The sequence below is a fragment of the Quercus suber genome, unplaced genomic scaffold (genome assembly GCF_002906115.3).
Source record: "Quercus suber isolate HL8 unplaced genomic scaffold, Cork oak 2.0 scaffold_167, whole genome shotgun sequence".
Classification (NCBI taxonomy): Eukaryota; Viridiplantae; Streptophyta; class Magnoliopsida; order Fagales; family Fagaceae; genus Quercus; species Quercus suber.
The window spans coordinates 372220-396353 of NW_027071804.1; the positions used below are offsets into that span (position 1 = coordinate 372220).

General features: G+C 34.1%; 1 protein-coding gene across 1 annotated transcript; it reads right to left on the minus strand.

Moving 5' to 3' along the window:
• Nucleotides 1-16799: 16799 nt before the first annotated feature.
• Nucleotides 16800-17189, minus strand: LOC111984238 (uncharacterized). Its single transcript, XM_024015866.2, has one exon. It carries the CDS (start codon nt 17187-17189, stop codon nt 16800-16802), a length of 390 nt encoding a protein of 129 aa, XP_023871634.2.
• Between the last annotated feature and the right edge of the window lie 6945 nt (nt 17190-24134).

Below are 24134 nucleotides of genomic sequence, written 5' to 3' on the forward strand. Positions count from 1 at the left end.
GTCTTATGTTTGTATCTACTAAGGCAGGCTCATGTGTGAGATGGTATGCTAATTTAGAAATTTTGTAAAATTGTTTTGAACTTAATTTTGTTATGTCACGAACTTTATTACTTTTTCTTTAGTTTGTAACTAGGAAAAAGAACATCTAATATCTTTTTTCTTTTCTTTTTTCCTGTGAAGACAATGAAATGATAAATTCTATTTAAATAAAGATGGATATATGATTTTGCCAAAGAACATATACATGTCTTGATTTGGAGGATAAATATCATTAATTGAGCCTCTTTCATGAGACTCGCTATCTATGGGGACACCAAAAAATTTCTATCCACACGGATCGCAGTCCATACAGGAATTGATGGTGAAGAAAATAATGATAAAACCTTGAAGCGTCAAAGGAAAAATCTGAAGATCCCTTTTACGGATATGATCATATATAAAGCAAAAATGGACTTTGATGTTGCACCAATATATGAAAAGTGCCTTAGGGAGGATTCAAAATTGGTCATGTGAAGCTGATTTATAGAAGGAAAGGAAAATCTCTTAACCTATAATGTCTACATTGAAAGTCTTATGGCTAATATTGTCTTAGAATTTATTTTCTTAACTCTATGAATTGGTTTCCATTGATTTCAATAGTGTTGATCAGTTTCTTGTACTACCTAACTAACTGTCCACCGTTCCCTTCATTTATATAATATTTAAAAGTTGAAGCGTAGTTTTTATTGTTGTTATACTCTTGTTAACGATCATATTGAGTCACATTAGCATAGCAATTTGGTCCATTGGTCTAGTTCAGTCCAGCTCGGTCCACTTTGATCTATTCAGTCTAGCTCAGTCCAATTTGATTCATTTGGTCTTTTTGGTCCTATTCAGTCCATTGTCGTCCACTTCAGTGAGGTTTAGTCCATTTGGTCCACTTCAGTGAAAGTTGGAATGTTTTACATCTGGATTTTGGACTCGTCATCTGCCTAACAATAGAATTGGCCAATGTTTTCACATTAAATCCAACTCGATCACTAGTAATTTAGTTATTCTCTCGTTCTATTGTTTTCTTTTTTGTCTCTTCATCTCCAGAAAATTAAAACCCATTGATTGAATTTAACTATGAACCATCCTCACATTTCTGCATCTTTTTAGCAGTGTCTAATACTTTTCTATCTTTTCTACTTTCCGATTTAACTCAATATTACTACTCTCTTCCCTTTTCTTATCTGAAGTAAAATTAGCTCTTCCACCTTGAAATTTTTATACCTTTCAATCATCAGTTTTCTGAGATAAACTTGCAATGGTTGAGGGGAACACATGAACTAAACAAATTTGAACATCATCAACATGGTCAGAGGCGGCATGTGCTAGAGGTCCATCAAAGGTTTTGAGGTTTCATCAGAAAGTGGTCAATCCATATAAATTCTTAGTTCAATATTAATCTTTCTCGCACAAGAAACTTTATAAATAACTCTCATTTCAATAGTTTGATAAAAGTCACAAGTTTGACAAGAACTTGAGTAGTAAACTATTAATTATTATGTGAGAAATATATTATTGTTAGGTGTTATTATAATGTGACACAATTAACAATGAGCATATAAAAGAACCCGTATTAGAAAATTGGAGGGTCCATTACGAAAGATTTTTTTACCAAAGCAGCCTTTTGCAGTAAAGCCAATTATGGTACAAATTGTACTCATAATAGTTGGAATTGTAGATGTTCCCCTTATCTGAAATAAGACCTGTAGCAAACATATATTTAGTTTTCAAAATATAAAACATTGTAAAATTCATTAAATAAAGAAATTACCTTTAAAAAGCACCATAATTAATTCGCTCATGCTACTGGTCAAAGAGTGATATATAGAATAACAAGGCACACATTCAACTATCCAAACTTGGTGTGGCACTTCGAATATACTGTCTTTCCACCATTTGCTGAAAAAATTGTATCATGTGAATCCACCATGAAGATGCCCGAATAATGGTACTCCTAAAAAAAAATTAAATTAAATTAAAAGGAAATATATATATATATATATATATGTATATATTTTCATGTTTNGGTGATTACACACACTCTCTCTATTTTTTTCCTTTTTCTTTTGGTGGATTTATAATTCTTCCTTTCATCTCTACTATGGGTTAATCAATTTTTGTTTTGAGCTCTTCTCCACACAAAAAGATGATTACTCTCTCTCTCTCTCTCTCTCTCTTAGTTTTAGTTTGATTTTTGATTAAGTTAATCCGTAATTAAAATTTGCAACTAAATAAATACCATTGATACTTTTATTTTGTGATGTTACTTGTAAAAGTTTAAATTTTGTGAGTATAAGTTCATCAATTGTAATATTTGCATCCATTACTAAAGTGGGTATGGCGTAAAACTCATTTTCGTTTTTACATTTTCACGCGATTCCTACTTTGGTCCTTAACATTTTTTTTCCACCACTTTTAGTCCCTATCTTAGAAAACACGTCTTGTTTTTGTCCCTACCATTATATCAGAGACGAAAATTGCACATGTGGCAAACGGTATAAGTTAAAATATTAAAATAATGTCCACATAAACCACGTGGCTTTCCATGTTAGCATCTAAATTAAAAAGAATAAAATAAAATAAACAAAAATAAAACCAAAATTACAATAATGAAATCTAAGTATGTCCTAAACAAGAACAATAAAAACAAAAACACAGATCTAAGAACACAAAATTAAAATACAAAAATCACAAACCCAGAAATACGAACACAAACCCAACAACAGATCTTCCTTGTCAACCAAAAAAAAAACAATAAACACAAACCCAACTAATTTTTCTTGAAACAACAAACACAAACCCAACAACTGATTTTTCTTGTCAACCACACACAAAAACAACAAACATAAACCCAGTAACTGATTTTCTGCCAACCAAACACAAACCCAAACTTCGGACAAAATTGGCCTCTGAAAATAAGTAGCATTCTACCTCCATTTCCAAACTAATTAGGAAAATGCCAATCTTTTGAAACTCGACTTACTCAAAATAGAGTTAAAAAAAAAAAAAAAAAAAAAACCACCTGAAGCCTTGTAGTGACGTTTTTAAGGACCTATAGTGACGTTTTAAGGACCTATAGTGGCGTTTTGTAACTCGAGCTCCATGAAATTGAGTTATATAAAAAGATAAATCGAGTTATATGAAATCTTTTTATATAACTCGATTTCATGGAGCTCGAGTTATAAAACACCATTATAGGTCCTTAAAAAAGTCACTATAGGGCTTAACTCGATTTAGAGAAAGTTGAGTTTCAAAAAAGGGACATTTTCCTAATTAGTTTGAAAAAGAGGGAAGAATGCTATTTATTTTGCCCGAAAATGGCAAAGGCCAATTTTGTTCCCCAAACATCAATAAGAATACAAACACAAACCCAGCAATCCATCTTCAGAAAACCAAAAAACTCGAATCTATGGCCAAACACAAACCCAAATCCAAATCTGACTACTACTACTCAATCACCTACCGCTATTGGAATCAGAATAGGAATCAGAATCAGAGCCGGCGGCAGCAGCTACGAAAAGCTTGTCTGCGCCGTGAGTGATGATCTCTACTGTCGATTTCCATACGGAGAAGCCAATATCATCGATGGCTTGACCAACCGGCTCGAGCGATTCCTGAGCGACGGAAGTGCTGGAGTCGAGCGAAGTCAGGAAATCCATGACGTTGCTCGACGCGACTTCTCGGATCACCGACGTTTCTTTCTTCAACCTAAACCCAAATTCTCTATATCGCGCCGGTAGGTTTGGATCACTGACTTCGATTTCAACGTGACCGTTTTGATCAATCCGCCGAAGCTCCAAATCACAATGGAGTCTAAGTCCAGATCTGGGTTTGGGTTTAGGTCCAAGTTCGATTTGGGAGCGTCGTTATTTTCGGGTTGGTTCGGGTCTTCGGAGAAGACGGATTTGAAGAAATCCATTATAGTCAGCTCTTCGTGCCCATTTCTTACTGATGTTTGGGTATGTGTTTGGTTGACAAGGAAAATCAGTTGCTGGGTTTGTGTTTGTTGCTTTTGTGTTTGGTTGACAAGGAAGATCTATTGTAGGGTTTGTGTTTGTGTTTCTGGGTTTGTGATTTTTAGATCTTAATTTTGTGTTCTTAGATCTGGGTTTATGTTCTTGTTCACGACATACTTAGATCTCAATTAATGTAATTTTTGGTTTTTATTTCTGTTTTTAATTTTTTTTTTTAATTTAGATGCTGATGTGGAAAGCCATGTGGTTTATGTGGACATTATTTTAATATTTTTAACTTATGCCGTTTGCCACTTGTGTAATTTCCGTCTTTGATGTAACAACAAGGACAAGAATGAGACGTGTTTTCCAAGATAGGGACTAAAAGCGGTGGGAAAAAAAGTTAGGGACAAAGTGGGAATTGCATGAAAATGTAGGGACGAAAATGGGTTTCACGCGAAAGGGTAATTGAGCATGTCGCTCCTCTCAATTGGCAGTTAATAGCTTCTTTTCCAAAGTTGTTGGGGGCATTTCATTTTCTTTCTTTCATTTGTTGAAAGTTTACGTTTAACATGTTTATGTATAAACACATGTTTATAATTAGAGAAATGTTTTTTTAAATTAATTAAATTCTACAACCAATGGAATGTATGATTATACTTCTATTGTTGGATTTTACTTGTAAAGGTTTAAATTTTGTAAGTATAAGTTCATCCCTTGTAATATTTGTGTCCATTTTTGAAAAAGGTTATTGAGCAAGTTACTGTTTCAATTGGAATTTATTGGCCTCTTTTTCTTATTTGTTGGGGAGATTTGTCTAATTCAATAACACTCATATTCTCTGGAACTTGTGCATTTTTTGGTAGTTACTATTGGAAAAACAAACAAACAATGTTAGGTAGTGTACATTAATACAAGGGGCAAACTCAATTATATGTGTACATATAGATTATGTCCATTCATTTAAAAGCCCTTAAATCTAATCTGGTGGGTTTAACCATAATATAACTCTAATATTAACTAACCTTAATATGAAAAGGATCCATGTTCACAAATTTTAGTAATATTGTCTCAAATTTCATAACCATAAACCTGTTAATTTCTTATATATATTTTTTTAACTTTATAAATAACTCTCATTTCAATAGTTTGATAAAAGTCACAAGTTTGACAAGAACTTGAGTAGTAAACTATTAATTATTATGTGAGAAATATATTATTGTTAGGTGTATTATAATGTGACACAATTAACAATGAGCATATAAAAGAACCCGTATTAGAAAATTGGAGGGTCCATTACGAAGATTTTTTTACCAAAGCAGCCTTTTGCAGTAAAGCCAATTATGGTACAAATTGTACTCATAATTAGTTGGAATTGTAGATGTTCCCCCTTATCTGAAATAAGACCTGTAGCAAACATATATTTAGTTTTCAAAATATAAAACATTGTAAAATTCATTAAATAAAGAAATTACCTTTAAAAAGCACCATAATTAATTCGCTCATGCTACTGGTCAAAGAGTGATATATAGAATAATATATATGTATATATTTTCATGTTTAACAATATGTTTATGTTTAACCATTTGTTTATGTATGGAGACATGTTTGTTAAATTAATTAAAATTTTAAAACTAATTAAATGTACGTTGATACTTTTATTGTGTGATGTTACTTGTAACTTTGTAATAGCTTAAATTTTATGAGTATTAGTTCATCACTTATAATATTTGAGAAAGCCCTCGGTTGGCATTTATTGGCCTCTTTTCCTCACTTGTTAAGGGTGATTCAACTAGCTCAGTAGCACACATATTTTGTGGATCTTTGTGCATTTCTGGTGATGGAAACAACGGGAAAACTTATCACCCATCAATCCATTGAAAATTCCACCATGTAATTATCACCCATCAATCCATTGAACCTTCTCATGCAAACTTGTGCCGAAAGACCTCTGAAATCCAATATAACCAAACAATTTCTACATTATTAATAATAAACACAAAATTTCTCATTCTCAAGCCTACCATTACCCAATCAAAACCACTTTGCCTAAAGGCTAGGACTTCATCAATCCTTATTGAATCCAATCTTTAATATCCTTGTATCACTACTCAAACTACATCACATTCCCTCTACTTCTCTGTGGGAAGAAGGCTCAGGGATCAATGAAGGAAGGTGTTGGCCTGAACGTTGGTAGGGTCCATTGTCAAGAATAGCAATCCTAAAGAATGCCCACCACCAATCTCCTTATCAGATGTAGTGCATGCATGGTATTATACAAATTAATTATTATTATTATTTTTTAATTGTGAAATGAGTGAAGGTATGTTTTCTCTTTGATGTCATGAAAGTGAATTTCATATATTGCTTAAATATTACATCAAAAAAGAATTTTGACAGTGAGGCTCTAGACAATGATTTTCTTTGAAGTGTATGATCTCATGATCTAAGAAAAATTATCATCATTGAAGAGTATAAAATTTGGGATGACAGATCCATTGGAGGAGACCTAACGGTACCAAGTTAATGGACGGATAGTATTACTACATGGACGAATCCAAGGTACGCAGACACAAGGTGGACAGATTGCAAGGCCACATGACATCCACATGACTTGAGTGGCCTCTAAGAAATCTTAAATGAAAACAACTTGCGTCCCATGAATAACCCTAGTCAATAAAGTTCCAACATGAATAGAATCCTAACATGAGAAGGATCCTAAAATATACGCGCATTTATGATGATCTTCCCATAAGAAAACGCCTTTGTACGTAAGAAACAAATGTCAGTTCTACACTACCATAAAAAACCCAAGGCCTGCAGAAAACAAGGTACGCATAATTTTACTCCAGCTAAGAAAAGTTCTCTAACTTAACATTTAGAGAGTCTTTGGCCGGTACCACACCAGTATTTTCTTAGGGTTTTCTTTGTTTTTGTTTTGCAGGTCTTGTTTTAAGCATGTGAGTATTGTGTGGCTTACTGATGATTTCCGGCATCATCAATCATAAAACCTCAATATGCATTAACAGATTTGAACTTTAAATTAAGTAAAAGAAAATTATGAGAATATATGTGTATGATGGGTACTAAGCATAGAATCATGAAATGAAAATCACAATCATCTATCATTATGAACGGAACTTGGATCTTTATGCTTATTTTCCTATGTTTGATTTTTTTTTTTTTTTTCAATGACACTTTTGTTTCTCTAGCGAGAATTTCAAATTTTCCATGACTTCAGTGGGTTATAAAGTTTTATCTGAGTTTATTTGATTTTTACCTTAAAAAAAAAAGTTAATTTAATTTAATTTATTTTTTATGTCAATGATGATGTTATGGCAAGGACATATGCAAGGACGGAACTAACACTTGGAGTTAGGAGGACGGCTTTGCTGCTAGTTACATGTAGTGACCCCAACCTCCAAACTTTGCCTCATAATCATTCAGGTGTTTTTTTTTTTTTTTTAATTTTTTTTTTGATGTGTGTGTGTGTGTGTGTGTGTGTGTGTGTCTTTTTGCTTGCATGCTGGAGAAGGAATTTTTTTTTTTTAATTGTTTTAGGTTTGTTTTTGGTAAAATAGGTGTAGGGGTGGAAGACCCAAGAGTACATATCTACATATGTATTAGCTAGGGGCCCAATCCAAGGAAAGTAAGTAGTTCGAGGATGGTAAGACACTACAACAAAAGTGGGTTATGGTGACAAAAACATTTCGTCATGAATATATACGGTGATGAAATGGTAACGAAACAAGATTCGTCACCTAAGCTCCGTCACCTTATGTATTGGTGACGAAAATGTTTTGTCACCAAAAAAAAAAAAAAAAAAAAAAGATAGGAGACGAAATTTTTTCGTCACCAATAAAAAATGATAGGTGACAATAGTTTTTCGTCACCTAATGTTTTCCTCACTAAACCTTACTTTCAGTGACGAAATATTTTGTCACCAAATGTATTTTTTTCCAATATCAAATAGATTAGGTCAAGAAGTTTTTTGTCACGAATTTGTGTGTGTGTGTGTGTGTGTGTTTTTTTTTTTTTTTTTTAATTTCAAAAGATTAGGTGACGAATTATTTCATCACTAATTTCTACTTATAGTTAGATATAGTGACAAAAATTATTGTCACCAATTTTATATATTTTTAATATTCTTTACATTAACTTGTTCATTTCCAACCACATCCATAAACAAATCATACATTCATTTTTAACCACATCCATAAACAAATCATCCATTCATTTTTAACCACATCCATACAATCTAAAAATGCAATAAAGATGTTAACAAAATAATTACAACCATTTATATACAAATGATGTCTTCCAAACTTTATAGAAAATTATTTGAGTTCAAGTAGTACCACAAAGGCTGTCTTTTTGCCACCAATCCTATATCTGCACAAGTGTAAAGGAAAACACATCAATAACAATCTAGACTATAAACCTATATCTCTGATAAGATGTACAACAACAAAAAAGAGGCATAATTATTAGTAAGACAATGCAAAAAATGTCCATAGAAAACCCAATAACAAACTAGACAAAATAATCATAATGCAACATCATATGAAGCCAAACTATCAAAGAAAGAAGACCCACAACATTCTCATCAAATAAAAACCAAACCCACATTACAAACCATGATGAAACCATAAAGAATGCAGAAAAATCTCAACTTAAAACAAAACAAATAGAGTGAAATCCAAAACAAAAACCCAACCACCATCATAAACACAAAAACCCAACCACTACGATGAAAAAAAATCCAACCACTACCATTTACACAAAACCCATCCACCACCATTAAACAAAAAACACAGCCACCACCATAAACAAAAAACCCATCACTACCATTAAACAAAAACTACAGCCACCACCATTAACACAAAAACCCAGCCACTACATAAACAAAAAACAACCATCACAATAAACAAAAACCCACCACCCACATTAAACAAAAACTCAGCCACCACCATAAACAAAAAACCCACCACAACCATTAAACCAAAAAAAAAAAAAAAACAGCCATCACTATTAACACAAAAACCCAACCACTACCGTAAACTAAAAACTCAGTCATTACAATAAATAAAAAACACACCACCAACATTAAACAAAAAACCTAGCCAACATCATAAATATAAAAACCACCCATCCACACAATGAACAAAATATCCAACCACCATCATTAAACAAAAAACCTAACCATCACCATAAACAAAAAACCCACCACCACCATTAAATAAAAAACACAATTGTAGCACAATTGTGCTACAGTACCCTTATACATATAAAAGGTTACTGTAGCACAATTGTAAAAAATTTTACAATTGAGAGATCGGGTAATGCTTGTTTTTGTGTTTTTATGCTAAAATATAACAACATATACCATATACAAGCCCCAATACTAATGCTCTTAGGCAAGAAAATAAAACACTAATGAAGGTGTGTTCTAGTTAGTGGATGAGCTCTCCCCACTGCCACAAATGTCACTCTCACCCTTGCTTCTCAAATATTGTATGATGTAATCCATCTTCTCCTCCATCTTAATTTTTGTATCCTGGAGCTCATCTATTTGACCCTCAAGTTGTTGAATATATTGAGTTGAGGAAGATGATGCAGGAGTCCTAAGAGATGAGGAAGGTCTCATGCCAAGTCCCTTTACATAGCCAGATCTCAGCTTAAGAACCATCTTAGATATCTCCTTTTCAGTCAAAGGCTGTGCATCAAGAGTGCTACAATGTTTATCTTGTACTCTCAACATCTCTTGCTGTCATTTCAAATAATAGAAACCATCAGAAATACATATGTTCTAGTTTTACAAACATATATAGAATAGCAATACATATATTCTAGTTTTGCAAACTCAAGGCATGTACTGATATACATACGTATGTATGTTCGCAATCAGGGTGTACCTACTGTTTTGTCTTTGAATTGAAGCGGGTATCATAGTAGAGTTGTGCCAAGTTAGGAATATGACCTCCATTTTTCCATCTCTGATTAGTTTGCTTTCCAATGTTAGAAGATAAGATAATCAATTACAACAAAGTAATATAATAAGCTTTTGAAAAATTGAAACAACACACCTCTTCATCCACCCTAACTGCAAGCGACTTGTTTCCACATCTATGAATGTGTTTGCTAAATGTTCCTTCTCCATTTCTATTTGCAGCATTTCTTTTTGAGACTTCCTATAAAGAATAGATACCAAGAAAATATTAGAGTTTTGACTTAAGTTATGTATATAATTTACAATATAAATTTATTTCACCTTCCAAATAAGTATAATACAATGAATTTGATAGATCAAATAATCTAGTAAACATGACACCATAATAAGATCTGTGTAAAACATTAATCCAATTCATATATAGGTAAGTATTATCGGGGTGAAAGGTGAGAACATACTTCACTTGTAATTAAAATTTTCAAAGTATTAATTACCAGCCAATCTTCGTCACTCCATTTTCCATCAATTAGTTCAATCAATTTTTCTCGTGTGGCATTTTTTGGTGGGTGGTTTCTTGCATACGTGCTTCCTTTATCCTTTACAAGTTTTTTATATTGGGCAAACAACCTACTATTGTGGCTGCTCAATAATCTACCACACTTCATATTTAAAGATTTGTTCACAAGTACAAATTCTCCTTGTAGATCAAATTGATCCTGCAAAGTGAGGTATGTATAAAAAAAAAATTATTCCTTGAATTTAATATGCACAATGACAACATCAACAATACACTATGAAATACAACATAAAGTATAAAGCAATGTAATGAAAAAAACAAAATCAAGCTCATGGAAAACTATAAACATTTAAAGTACCGCCACATTTTGAATGATCGCCTCTTTTTCACTGCTATCAACATTTTTCCAACTATAAGCTTTCGTAATGGACGAGTTCGTACGCACTTGTACACCAATTTGGCTAGCAAGCTTCCCTGCATGTTCACCAACTGGATCACAAAACTCCGGGGCAATGCGGACCGATAGCTTCCCATGTTTCTCAACAAGTCCTCGTACTCCTAATCCACATGTCATGCCACGGGCACGTCTACTAGTCGATGCTATCAAAACAGAATATAAATTAAATCAACAAGTGAACTAAATATAGTGTGATTACGAAATCAAGTAATGGAACTTATATATCTCACCACCTGTGGTAGACGATGTGCCCACAAGTTGTGCCTCTACATTAGTAGAAATTTGTGCAAGAGAATCTTCACCAAGATGTGTGCTCAATGATGGGCCGATATGTTGGACCACTGGGGTAGATTCCTCACACCTATATCGAGCCATTTGTATCATACAAAAATATATATAAATATCTAAATTCATTAAAAGTTAAGATATAAACAAGTTATTTCATCATTTAAAATATCTTCAATCGATGATTTTCATTGATCATTCCAAGCACAATTTTACAAAGACAAGTTATTTCATCACAATATTACAAAGAGCGATGTATCACATGCACCAAATCATATATATATATAGTACCTCATTATTTAAAGAGCTAGATGACTCATCATCACTAGCATCTTCACCAATAACTGGTACATACTCGTTGTCATCTACCTGAACACTTACTCTTTTTCTTCTCACATTTGTAGATTTAGGCAGAAAAGTTGGCAGATGCTTCAATCCCAAAGCATTTATTCTTTCTTGGTTTTGCTTGATTCTTTGTGCTCTTTCCATCTCATATTTTGTTATTTTATTATGAGTGTCTTTGCCCTTTTTGGCCATTTCTGCAACTATAGATTGACATAGAAAATAAAATACAATGTCTATTCATTACAAATTCTTCCCAAGTAACAAACATAAAACAAAAAGAATCACAATTTAGCTGCTAACATGGATGCCACATACAACAAAAATGGCATGTTCAAGTTATAGGGCAGCAAGAGTAACAAAATACCAGTTATAAAGATAGATGATTTTCATTGTATAGTTTAGACAAAAAATAAATAAATAAATTTCAATAAGTAACTTAGGTATATACATAAGTTACGAGTCTAGCATTCTAGCAAAAAGTAACCTTGATCATGTTAGTCAACTTTCTTAACTACTTGCTTTTGAGGATAAGCTTCTAATCTTCCCTTGCCTACCTCGTTGTGATATGGTGAGGATGCAAAACCCTTGGTATTATCAATATCTAATATCCCAAAGAAATCAGTAATAGAAATAATACAGTGTAAAAATAAATGAGAAGTTCTTGATTGTAAGCAAGATAAAAAGGCAATGGTAACCACTGTTATACAAGGTTAAAGTAATAATAATCCACAGCTGACATTTTAAAGTATTTTAATTGAATAACAGGTATTTTAAGGCATGAGCATGTGTATTTGTCACAAATCCTATTTATCAGATGCAACCAAGAGAATGCACAAATGTTACATACAAAAATCAACGTCTTGTCATAGAGCTAGTACTTACAGTTTCAGAATTGGGGTCTAAAATTCTATGAATTAAGGATTTTGCTGCAACTAGAAACCAAGATGTACATGAGAACTCTGCTTTCTCAATTTGCAGAAAAAAATTCGAGAAAAAAAAAATAGATTGATAAAATTCTAATATATTTTATGAAAAGCGAATAAGGGGAAGCAGAATATATTGGGTTTGGACTGACAAAGGAGAATTAAATGATGATCAACACCAGAATCCACAAGGAAGTGCACCTAATAACGAGATTCATGGACAAAATAAGACAGACCAGAGATAAAATGTCCATATTCCTTCCCACCAAATATAGGTGCCACAGGACTGCTTGAACATTGTTTTGGCAGTATAGACTAGGCACATTAAATGGGCTACTAATTCACTAAACTTAATTGAACATAACTACATATAGCTGTAACACACAAATTTTATTATATATAATATATGAAATATATAATATGAAGCAATGGCAGAGCCAGGAAATTTTTTAAGGGGGGCCAAACTAACTTAACCAAAAAAAAAAAAATTGATGACTAAAAAAAGTAAAGGTCTTCATTTCATAATTACCACATTATTGATCCATAGAATTTTAGAGTGTCTCATAGGTATGAAATGAAATAGTTTAATCAAAAGTCATGACACCACTTTTCGTAAGTATTTTTTTTTTTAAAAAAGGGGGGGTTATACCCTACCTTCTTTCATATTACCAAAATTATTTATAAATAAGTACACATATTACTATTTCAAATATAATATATCTTAAACAATAATTAAAAATAATGACCTTTTTTTTTTTTTAATTTAACTATAATAATAACTTAGTTTGGTTACTCAAACCACTATCCAAGGCTAGCTTAACAACTTTGGCGGCCTTAGGCAAACATTTTAAGTGGAGTCTTTTTAATATTTAAATATTTCTTAAATAATATTTATTAAAAATTTTTATTTAACATATATTTTTCTTGCTTTTTGAGATGCAAAATTACTAATTGGTTGTTGCGAATTTTCTAAAGTCGTAACCACCTTATACTTTAAAGTCTAAACTTGTATAAATAAAAATTAATATATTACATGGTTCAATAAATTAGTATCACTATAACACTTTTTTTTTTTTTTTGAGGAACCCCCTAACTCGGGGAGAGCAAACTGCATTAAACTAAGGCAAATCTTTTACAACAAAACAGGAGATATTTGGAGGGACTTCCTCCATCCAAACCCTTAAAGGAAAAGAAAGACAAGCATCCCTAGCTAGAGCATGGGCAACATTGTTGCCTTGCCGCCTTACATGGATGATATTTGAGGACAGAAAGTGCCCCCTTATAGACATAATGTCTTTTACTAAATGGCCAACCAAAGCATTTGAAACCAAACCCGACTGTAAGGACTTCACCACAAGCTCAGAGTCGCCTTCAAAACACACCTAGCTGAAACCAAGGTCCCTGGCAAAAATAACAGCTTTCCTAGCCGCCAACATCTCAAGAATTTCCACCGATACTGGCATCCGCACCTTCTCTGACAGCGCCGCCAACACCTGCCCTTCATTGTTGCGAATGACAACACCAATACCCGCTTCCTGGTCCCCACCAAACACCGCTCCGTCGAAGTTAGCTTTGACAAAAGAACCATACGGAGGTTGCCACCGCACCAGATTGGAATTGATTCTTCCCACCGAGCTCTGTTTTCCTTGCTGAAATTCAGCCAACATAGCCGAGGCAGAGTAGACAATCCTGGAGCATGGCAGGGGATTATCATTCATTCTCAGCTTGTTTCTCCGCATCCAAATCAGCCATGCCGTCATCGCAAACAACTCCAAACGTAAACCTTCTGCCATTATAAAACTCACAAGGTCGCTCATATCAAGAAGGCGCTGACTTTTTCTCCTCACCTCCTCAAAGTCAGGAGTCCACGCCTCACGGACCTTCTTACAATCCCAAAGAGCGTGGAATTCATCTTCAGCCATGCAGCCACATTGGTCACACGTTGGGTTGTCCACCACCCTTCTTTTTTGGAGATTAATCTTTGTTGGGAGAGCTCTAGAGCAAGCAAGCCATAGAAATACTTTCACCTTATTTGGCACTTTCAGCCGCCAAATGTTCTTCCAAAAGCATTTTGACACCCCCAAATCTGAGCTGGAAGGCAGGGAGTTCATCTCAGTCTCGCACAACAGCTGATAACCAGTTTTGACGGAGTAGGAGCCTGACCTACTTCTCGGCCAAGAGAGGCAGTCCTCTTGATCCGTGACACACAGGGGGATGCTCTTGATTCTTTGGGCTTCAAAAGGCAGGAAAATGTCATCCACTAATTGCTCATTCCAGCCACCTCCACCCGGCTCTAACAAATTTGCTACCGACCAATTTGTAACCCCCTCAATTCTTGGAGAAACAACATACGCCGGGGCTCCTCCAAGCAGCCATCTGTCCTTGTATATGTTAATCTTAGAGCCATTCCCTACTCGCCAAAGTAAACCCGACTGAACCAGCTTTGAGGCCTTAACGATGCTTTGCCATGCAAACGACCCCGACGCTACCTTAGCATCAAAGACTGACCCACTTGGGAAATACTTCGCACTAAAGACCCGATAAAAGAGAGAGGAATGATCAACTAGTAATCTCCACACTTGTTTAGCCAACATAGCCTCATTAAATTTCTCCAAGTCTTTAAACCCCATACCCCCTAGCGCCTTAGGCTTGCACATTGTTTCCCAATTCTTCCAATGAATCTTGCGTTGGTCACCCCGTTGGCCCCACCAAAATTTTCTAATCATCATTTCTATGTCATTTAGTAATCCGGATGGGAGCTTGAAGCAACCCATCGCAAAGGTGGGTATAGCTTGAACAACCGCCTTTAGAAGCACCTCCCTACCCGCTTGGGAGAGAAGCTTTTCCTTCCAACCTTGAAGCTTATTCCAAACTCTCTCCTTAATGAAGTTGAGGCTTGCCTTTTTATTCCTCCCTACCACCGCCGGGAGACCAAGGTACCTCTCATATTCCCGCACTTCGCTAACCCCCAACTCGTTGATTATCTCAATCTTCCTTTCAGCCGGAGTAGCCTTGCTAAAGAACACAGAAGTTTTTTCTCTATTCAACTTTTGGCCAGAGGCTTGCTCGTACAACACCAAAATATTTTGGATAACATCCAAATCACTCTTAGTAGCACGACAAAAAAGGAGGGTGTCATCCGCGAAGAACAAATGAGAAATTTTTGGGCCATTTTTGCAAAGAGAGAAACCTCTAATAGCTTCAGACCTGGCTGCCTGCTGCATTTGGCAATTGAGGGCTTCAGAACAAATTAAGAAAAGAAATGGGGAGAGGGGATCCCCTTGCCTAATACCCCTCGATGGCCGGATATCGCCCTTAGGAATTCCATTCACAAGAATTGAATAAGAAGCAGAATTTATACAACTCAAAATCAAGGCCACCCATCGCGCATCAAAACCCATCTTCAACATAGTGGCCTCCAAGAAACTCCACTCCACCCTATCGAAAGCCTTGCTCATATCAAGCTTCAAAGCCATAAAGCCCCCTTTTTTGGATTTTTGGTTCTTCATATGGTGCAAAGTCTCGAAAGCTACAAGAATGTTATCAGAAATTGCTTTGTCCGATTGGAAAGCGCTTTGGGATTCTGAGATAATCAAGGGTAGCACCCCTTTAAGCCTGTTTGCAATCACCTTTGATACAAGCTTATAGATAATATTACATAGAGAAATAGGACGGTATTCAGAGACTTTGGTGGGACATTTTACCTTTGGGATGAGAGTGATGAAAGTCTGATTTATGGATGGAGGGATGGCACCCGAAGCAAGAAAACTCAACACTGCTTCCGTCACATCGGCGCCCACTGATGGCCAATAATGCTGAAAGAAAAGGGGAGGGAGTCCATCCGGACTCGGGGCCTTCAATGGATCCATTTGATTTAGAGCCGTGACCACCTCTTCCTTAGTATACTCCCCAATTAGCGCTGCATTCATCTCCTCCGTTACAGAGCAAGGCACACCAGCCACGACTTCCTCCACCCTACACGGATTTGATGAATTAAAAAGGAGTTGGTAATAATTGACCAAAATCTGGGAAATCCCATCCTCATCCGTGCACATCTCCCCACTCAGATCTTCAAGAGCATCAATACAATTCCTTCTAAACCGATGACACGCTCTACTATGGAAGAACTTCGTATTGCTATCACCCTCTTGCAACCATAGAGCCCGAGATCGTTGTTTCCACATTTGTTCTTCCTTAACCAAAAGCTTCGAAATATCTGACTTCAACCTTTGAACCCGAGAGAAACTTCCACCCCTTATAGCCGCTTCCTCGGCCACTTTCAAAAGGACTTTTTTTTCCTAAGGCTACGGTTCACATTACCAAAGGCAACTTTGCTCCACTACTTCAAGTTCTTGCGACACCTCTCCACTTTACCTTCCACTCTACTCATCGGACTGCCATGATATGCATGGGACCATGCATCTTCAATGACTTCTCTACACCCCTCATCCCTCATCCACATTTGCTCAAACCGCCAAGGTTTATTCACTCGCTTGGGTATACCCAATAAGTGAATTAAAATCGGCTTGTGATCCGATGTACCACACTCCAAATGAACAACTTTCGTAGCCGGAAACATAGAGAGCCAATCCGACGTTCCCACCGCTCTATCAATTCTCTCCCACACTGTATGCCCCTCCGCATGCCCATTGCACCAAGTGAATTTGTTACCATTATAACCCAAGTCTTGAAAACCACATTCATCCAACACGTCCCTGAACTCCTCCATTTGCCTACTTGGTCTATGTCTCCCCCCCAATTTCTCATGGGCTCGAATAATTTCATTAAAGTCCCCCGCACATATCCAAGGTAAAGTAAATTTTGCTTTTAATCTTCTTAGGGTGGCCCAAGAAATATGATGATTGCTTGTTTCGGATTCCCCATAGAAACCGGTAAATCTCCACTCCCCCTCCTTTCCTTTATTAATGATCGCATCAATATGGTTTGGTGAGTAAGAATCAACCGAGAAATCCACATCTTTCTTCCAAAAAATCACCACCCCTCCGCCTCTCCCTTCTCTTGAAAACTCAATCATACCATCGAACTTCCACTTGTCACGTAAATAAATTAGCCTAGCTTTTTTCAACCATGTTTCGGCTACAAACACGATTGAGGGAGAATGAGCCCGAATTAAATTACCAAGCTCCTGCTCTGTCTGAGGGCTCCCAAGTCCTCGACAGTTCCAGCATAAAATATTCATAGCTGTTGGCGGGGCTGCTCCGCAGCCTCCACCATTAAAATATTTTGATCTTGATCAAAGCAAGAAACCAATCTCCTCTTATTAGGTAACTCACTGAAATCCCCCTCAGATGCTAGCCTTTTAGTGTTTTTTGTGACTATCCTAGGAATAGCATTCTCAACCTGCCGTGCATGGACTTTTTTCCTCACCCTTTTGGCTTTTTCTGCCCTAACATTACTTTTCCTAGAGCTCATAAAATTAGAAATATCAGATAAAGCAGATTAGGTAATAGGAACACTTACCAAGACCCGCTCCTTCTCACTTGTTTGTGTAGTCACCATCTCAACCCCTACTTTTGCTTTTGTCTTTGAGCTTTCCACTGCCGTGTATGGAACTTCAGCCCCCCTAGCTGTACTTTCAACCTTATTCCCATCTAGATTTCCTTCTTTGGAAGTCTCTAAACTCGCGTCCCTCTCCTTGTCAAACCGGGTCAGGTCTCTATCAATCTCAGCTAGCCTTTCGTCAAAACTTTCCCTTGAATCATGGCTTTCCAGTACAGCCCCATCATGAATCATAGCTTCCCCTTCTGACACTTCTGAAACCTCGTTGACTGCACCTTGAAAATGAGCTGTAGCCTCGGATTGTCCCTGCACCACCGTGGGGAGAAAGTCATCCACCAGAAGCACCGGCGGCACCACCACATTCTCTACCTCCACCTCCACTTTCTTTTCAGCTTTCTTTGCAGCATAAAAACCCGGAACTTTGAGGACTGAGTTTCTGCCCTTCACATACGGTGAAGCCCGAATCCATGCGCCATAAGCTTGGTTCTCCTTATTGAGCTTACCTTCACTTTCAATCCACAAATCACAATCACTATCTATATGATTCAGACAACCACACCAGTAGCAGATATTGGGAAGTCTTTCGTACTTGAAAGACACCCAACTTTGCTCGCCTTTGGACAGAGATATTAGTCGTCCCCTGCACAGAGGTTTGCTAATGTCAATAACTACCTTCATGCGTAGAAAACTCCCCCCATCCGTCTCCCCCTCATCACTACTTTGGCAGACCGCCCCTACCACTTCACAGAGTTTCATCGCCACAGTTTTGTTCATAAACTTAAACGGAACGTCGTGTATTTGGACCCAAATCAGAATCCTCTTGAACTCTAGGTCCCGGATGGAAACTGCCCTGTCATACCACTGCAGAACCACCAGGTGTTTATCAAAACTCCAAGGGGCATTACTCATTATCCTCTCTACCTCTTCCTTTTTTTCAAAGGTAAACAGTAGAACATGGTCACTGATCTTCCTAACCTCAAAACCCTTCACTGACCTCCACAGAGTGCTGAAGGTTTTTGTCACGGCCTCCACATTGAGTGCTCGTTTTGTCAAAAATTTCGCCGCCATAGTAAAGCTCGTTGTTGAGAGCTCATCTTCCAGCCCCAACTCATCCCCTTCCCCGGCATTCAGAGACAAGCTTTGCCAATGTTTTGTAAGGTTCTCCATATCTCACACCCCTCACAACTCTCGTGTCTCCCAAGCCCCGGAAAAATGGGAAAAGAAAGAAAAAAGAAACTAAGAGAAAAAGAAGAAGAGAGAGCTAGCCTTCGAACCACCTCCAAGCAAGCTTGAGATACAGTGAATCCTACTACCAGGAACGTCAGGTTCTACAGTCCAAAAAGGAGCTTTCTTGGTGACCCAGAGAAGCTTCTTTAGAGACAGAGAAAGTTGTAAGAAAGTATCACTATAACACAATTGAGTTGATATGATATACATTAAATTATTAGTTAGTGTGATAATTTATAATAATTCATAAAGTAAAAGCTTGCATTTAGCAAAAAAAAAAAAAAAATCAGAAAAAAAAAAAGTAAAAGCTTGCATAAAAAAAATATATATTAATTTGAGTGGGTATACATTGGGTGTGGTCCGTGTGGGTGGGTTACTAGGTTAGTGAATGTGTAGGCAATGTAACTGTGTGGGTGGGGGCTAGCCAATAGCTATATGCAGAGATCTCTTGCACTTGCATAGTAGTTATGACATTTTTCTCAACTTTTTTAGATTATAAAATATTATATACTTAACAATTGAGTACTATCAAGCTATCATCCTATCAAGCTTTGTGCAGTGTACATTATCACTGTGGAGTGTAATAGTGAGTAGACTATGCATAAGACATTTTTAATGGATTTTATTGACTAATAAAAAAATTTTATTTTTTAATTAAAATATATAAATAAATATATTATATTTAAAAGGGTCAGTAAGAAGATATATTTTTTATAAAAAATGAATTTTGCGGTCTACGTGATTTTCCTATTACAATTTGTCCATAATAGGTACTAGCAAGAGAATAAAAGATGAGAAATGTTACGTTCACAATATTTTTATAATACTTTCCCAATAAATCTTAAGTGATAAGTTGTTATTAGTTTTAATTTAAACTCACTACTGAAATTACTTTTTTGTTAATCATTAACAATCAATAACAATCTGTTACTTAGAATTTGTTGTGAAAGTATTATGAATATAGCATTTCTCATATAAGACAAACTATAAGTTCATTGCATATTGTTGCTTAATACAATGAACATACTAATTATTCTTGCTAAAATTAAAATTTTGAAATCATCTATTGTTTTAAATACAATAAACCTATTCATTATTGTTCTTAAGTGAACTCCAAACAAGATCTAAATACTATAAATATTTATTTTTTTAGTTTATTTCAAATTTGTTCGGATCTAAATGAGTTTTTTTTTTTTTTTTTTGTTTAAAAAGACCAAGGTATTGTCAAGATGAACATATTCAAGTTTATTTCAGATGCGCTTAAAAAAAATATTTAGACTTAGAGGGTTCAAAATTTTATTTTAAGAGGGTCAAATAAAAAAATTTAGAAAATTATATAAAATTTTTTTTTTTTGGCCCAGCTTAGGGGCTTCATTTGAAACCCCCTGACCTATAACTAGAGCCGCCCATGATTTTAAGTTATAAAGAAGTTGATAAATATGAACAAAAAGAAAAAAAAAATTTACCTAATCAAGAAGTTTAGGTATATTTTATCCCAAAAAAACTAGTTAATGTTATTAGCTAGATTGTTATTAGATTTTTTTTTTCTTCCTTAGATAAACTACTTAATGATAGTTACATGAAGCAAGTGATAGATTTTTTTTTTTGAGATAAACTAACGTGAAGTAGTTTTTTTGAGATAAACTACTTAATGATAAGAATGAATTAGAGTCCTGCTAGTATACTATTCCTTTTTAGTTCTTTAAAATTTTAAAAATTTAATAAAATTTCTACAATTTGATGAAGTCATGTGGCGCAATTACGGTGTCTAAACCCAACTTTTATTATATACTAGTATTATGCCCGTGCGATGCACGGCTTAATCAAGAATCATGTGTAATCTAAAAATAATAATAAATATTTTTTTAATTTAATTAAATTTAAATAATAACATATATTTAAGTGGTAAACTCAGTTTAATAGTTAAGAATTATAAACAACCCAAATTACTAAACAAAATAAATAAATAAAAGTAGTGAGATTTACATAAGAATTGAGTTTTTGTATTTGAAAGCAAGGGAGGAGGCATCGAATTTCAACCTATCAAAAAAAAAAGTGTAAATATAAACTTCAAGAAATATTTTTGAGAAATACTAAGAGTTGAGACCTTGGCAATAAGTTTGCATCGATAATTGAAAATAGCTTCATTAGCATTGAGATGTCATAAGAATTAAAAAGTAATACCTTTTTGTGAGGTTTGCACATCCTTCTAGGCTAATTTTGTGAACAACAATCTATATTATGAGTAAATGAAGATCTATATTGCTAAGCCAACTACACCTTAATTTTTAAGGTTTTTATCTCACTTGAGAATCCTTGTTGTGATCATATTCCAATAGATTATGGTTGATGAAGATCTAGTTAATTAAGTTTCGACAATTCAAGCTTATTGTAAATAATCACTTTCAAAATTCTAATAACATGAATACTTCCATTTTTTTCTCCTAAGAAAATTTAGGCGAAAGAATAAAGAATACATACCAGAAGTAACGAGGATTGATCATACTTACCAATTATGGAATAAAAATCTTAATGATCCATGAAAATAGCATCCATGACTCCACAAAAGTGTACGTGCCTCCCTCCATGGCCAAATAGAGATGGTCAAAATAACTAAGCTTTTCAAAGTTCCCTTCAAACTCTATAGCTTCAAAGAGTTCCAATATAGTTAGTTGTAGTATAAATAATATGTACTTCCGTTATAGAACAAAACCATCCAACTAAAAATATATACAAAAAATAAAAAACTAAGAATACAAAAAATATAACCTTCATGAACAGTCCGAATGAGAAGTTTGAGGGAGGAGGAGCAAATGTATTTATAATTTTTTTTTCCCAATTGATTTTTATTCCCTATGATCTAATCGCAAGTTTTAGATATACTTGAAGGTAAGCAAAAATAGCAGCAATTTTTTTAGATAGATACAAAATCTTAATTGTTCTTATCAACTTTTCCTCTACTAATCTTTGGATAAATACAAAATTTTACTTTTTCTTATCAACTTTCCTCTATTTATTTTTGGATAAACACAAAAGAAATAGATAACATTGTTATAAATTGATTTTTCCTCTGCTATTTTTTTTTTATAAGTTTATAGGTCAATTATTGTATATTGCATAATATGCATGGTTCGGATATTTGGTTATTAGTAAAACAGTTTTTTTTTTTTTTAAAACGTTTGCTTGATAAGTGGTAGAATTATTTATTTATTTATTTGTCTTAGTATTATCTATTTGAAATTGGTATTTGAGAATCAACGCATGACATTTTTTTTTTTTTGATTATATATATAAACGTGTAGTATAGTAATTAAAAAATAAGAAAGTTGCATAATTCTTTACCTCTTGAAACCTTGCTTCTGATAAAGAAATTTCAGCAAGAAGTCTGGTTTAGTATTCATCAAAATCCTTCCTTCTTTTTAGCACTATTTGTCTGCTGGTCTCCCAATACTGCTGGGTTTAGTATTCCAATTGTGATCAAATTCTTCTTCTTTTTTATTTATTTATTTTTCATAAGTTTGTCTATTTAGTTTTATTCAGTTATCTTTCATCTAATTAAGATTTTTATCCACTTAGAAATTATAATTGAAGAAAAATTATATCCACTTATAATTTATAGTTGACAAAAACTTATATATATTTTTTCTTAAAATCTAAAAATCTAAGAAAATTTCTACAATTTGGTGCCACCACTTGGCGCAACCACGACGTCTAAGCCCAACTTTTATTATATATAATATAATATGATATATAATAATATGATTTATAATTAGGGTTATACAATGAGCGTGTGTCATATAACTTAAATAATTTTTTAAATATTTATTTTACTATATATTCTATCATTCAATTTTAAATATATCATTTAGTTTATATATGATTCTTGATTAAGACATAGTCTTGGAGCATTTTACTCTAATTAAAATTCTACAACCAAAAATTTTAGAAATTGAAAAAAATTTCATTATTATTTTAATAGTCTATCGTAATTTTTGCACTGTATGGCACATTATAAGAATTACAATTGTATGACATTATTTTCCTCTGTCATTCATTACAAATATATTAAAATTATTAAATATATAATTACTTTAGGAAACTATATATTTTCAATTTTTTTAATAAATATATATAATAATATTCCAATTAAAAAAGTCAATTATCAAAAAGTTTTAAGATATTTTTTAAAAAACCATTATTTATTTAAATTTATTAATCTATTATACAATTATATATATATATATATATATATATATAAAACCTTTACACAATGTGCATTTGTCATATAACTTAAAATACTTTTTTTTTACTATAGATTTTATTATTATTATTTTGCTGAATATAGATTTTATTATTCAATTTTAAACATATTAAGATTTACATATAATTATTGATTAAGAAATGCATTAATAACTATAATACAAATATCTTTCAGGTTCGACCAACGACAACATCCATCCTTTTGCTGTTTTGCACTAGCGTGGCCGAGGAGGCGGCCATAGCATGGGTAGGCTAAGGGGTCAATATAAAGTAAATGGAGGGCCTGAGTTAAGACTAAGACTTTAGCCTTATAACAGAATGTCATAACTAAGATAACCAAAGGAAACAAGATCCTCTCAATTTTTTGACTTCAACTGCACAGATTTTATTTCCTGACTCTCATTCTCATATTATAAAAAATATTATGTTATTTAAAATAATTGAAACGCACAGATTTTATTTGAGTATTTCTTTCGTGGTTAAGATTTTATTTCCTAACTCTACTCTTGCATTATAAAAAATTTTAAATGGTAAATGGTGTGGTACTAAATAAGCCTTAAGATATACAACATTTGATCTGAATCTATCACATTGATCTATTTCAAATGGAGATGATCATACCACTAACTGGAAATAAGCATGAAAAAAGTTTGATCTTAAGCCATGA

Excerpts from the sequence above, each read along its gene's own strand:
- LOC111984238 (XM_024015866.2), bottom strand. The coding sequence starts at position 17,189 with ATGGAGGAGTTCAGGGACGTGTTGGATGAATGTGGTTTTCAAGACTTG.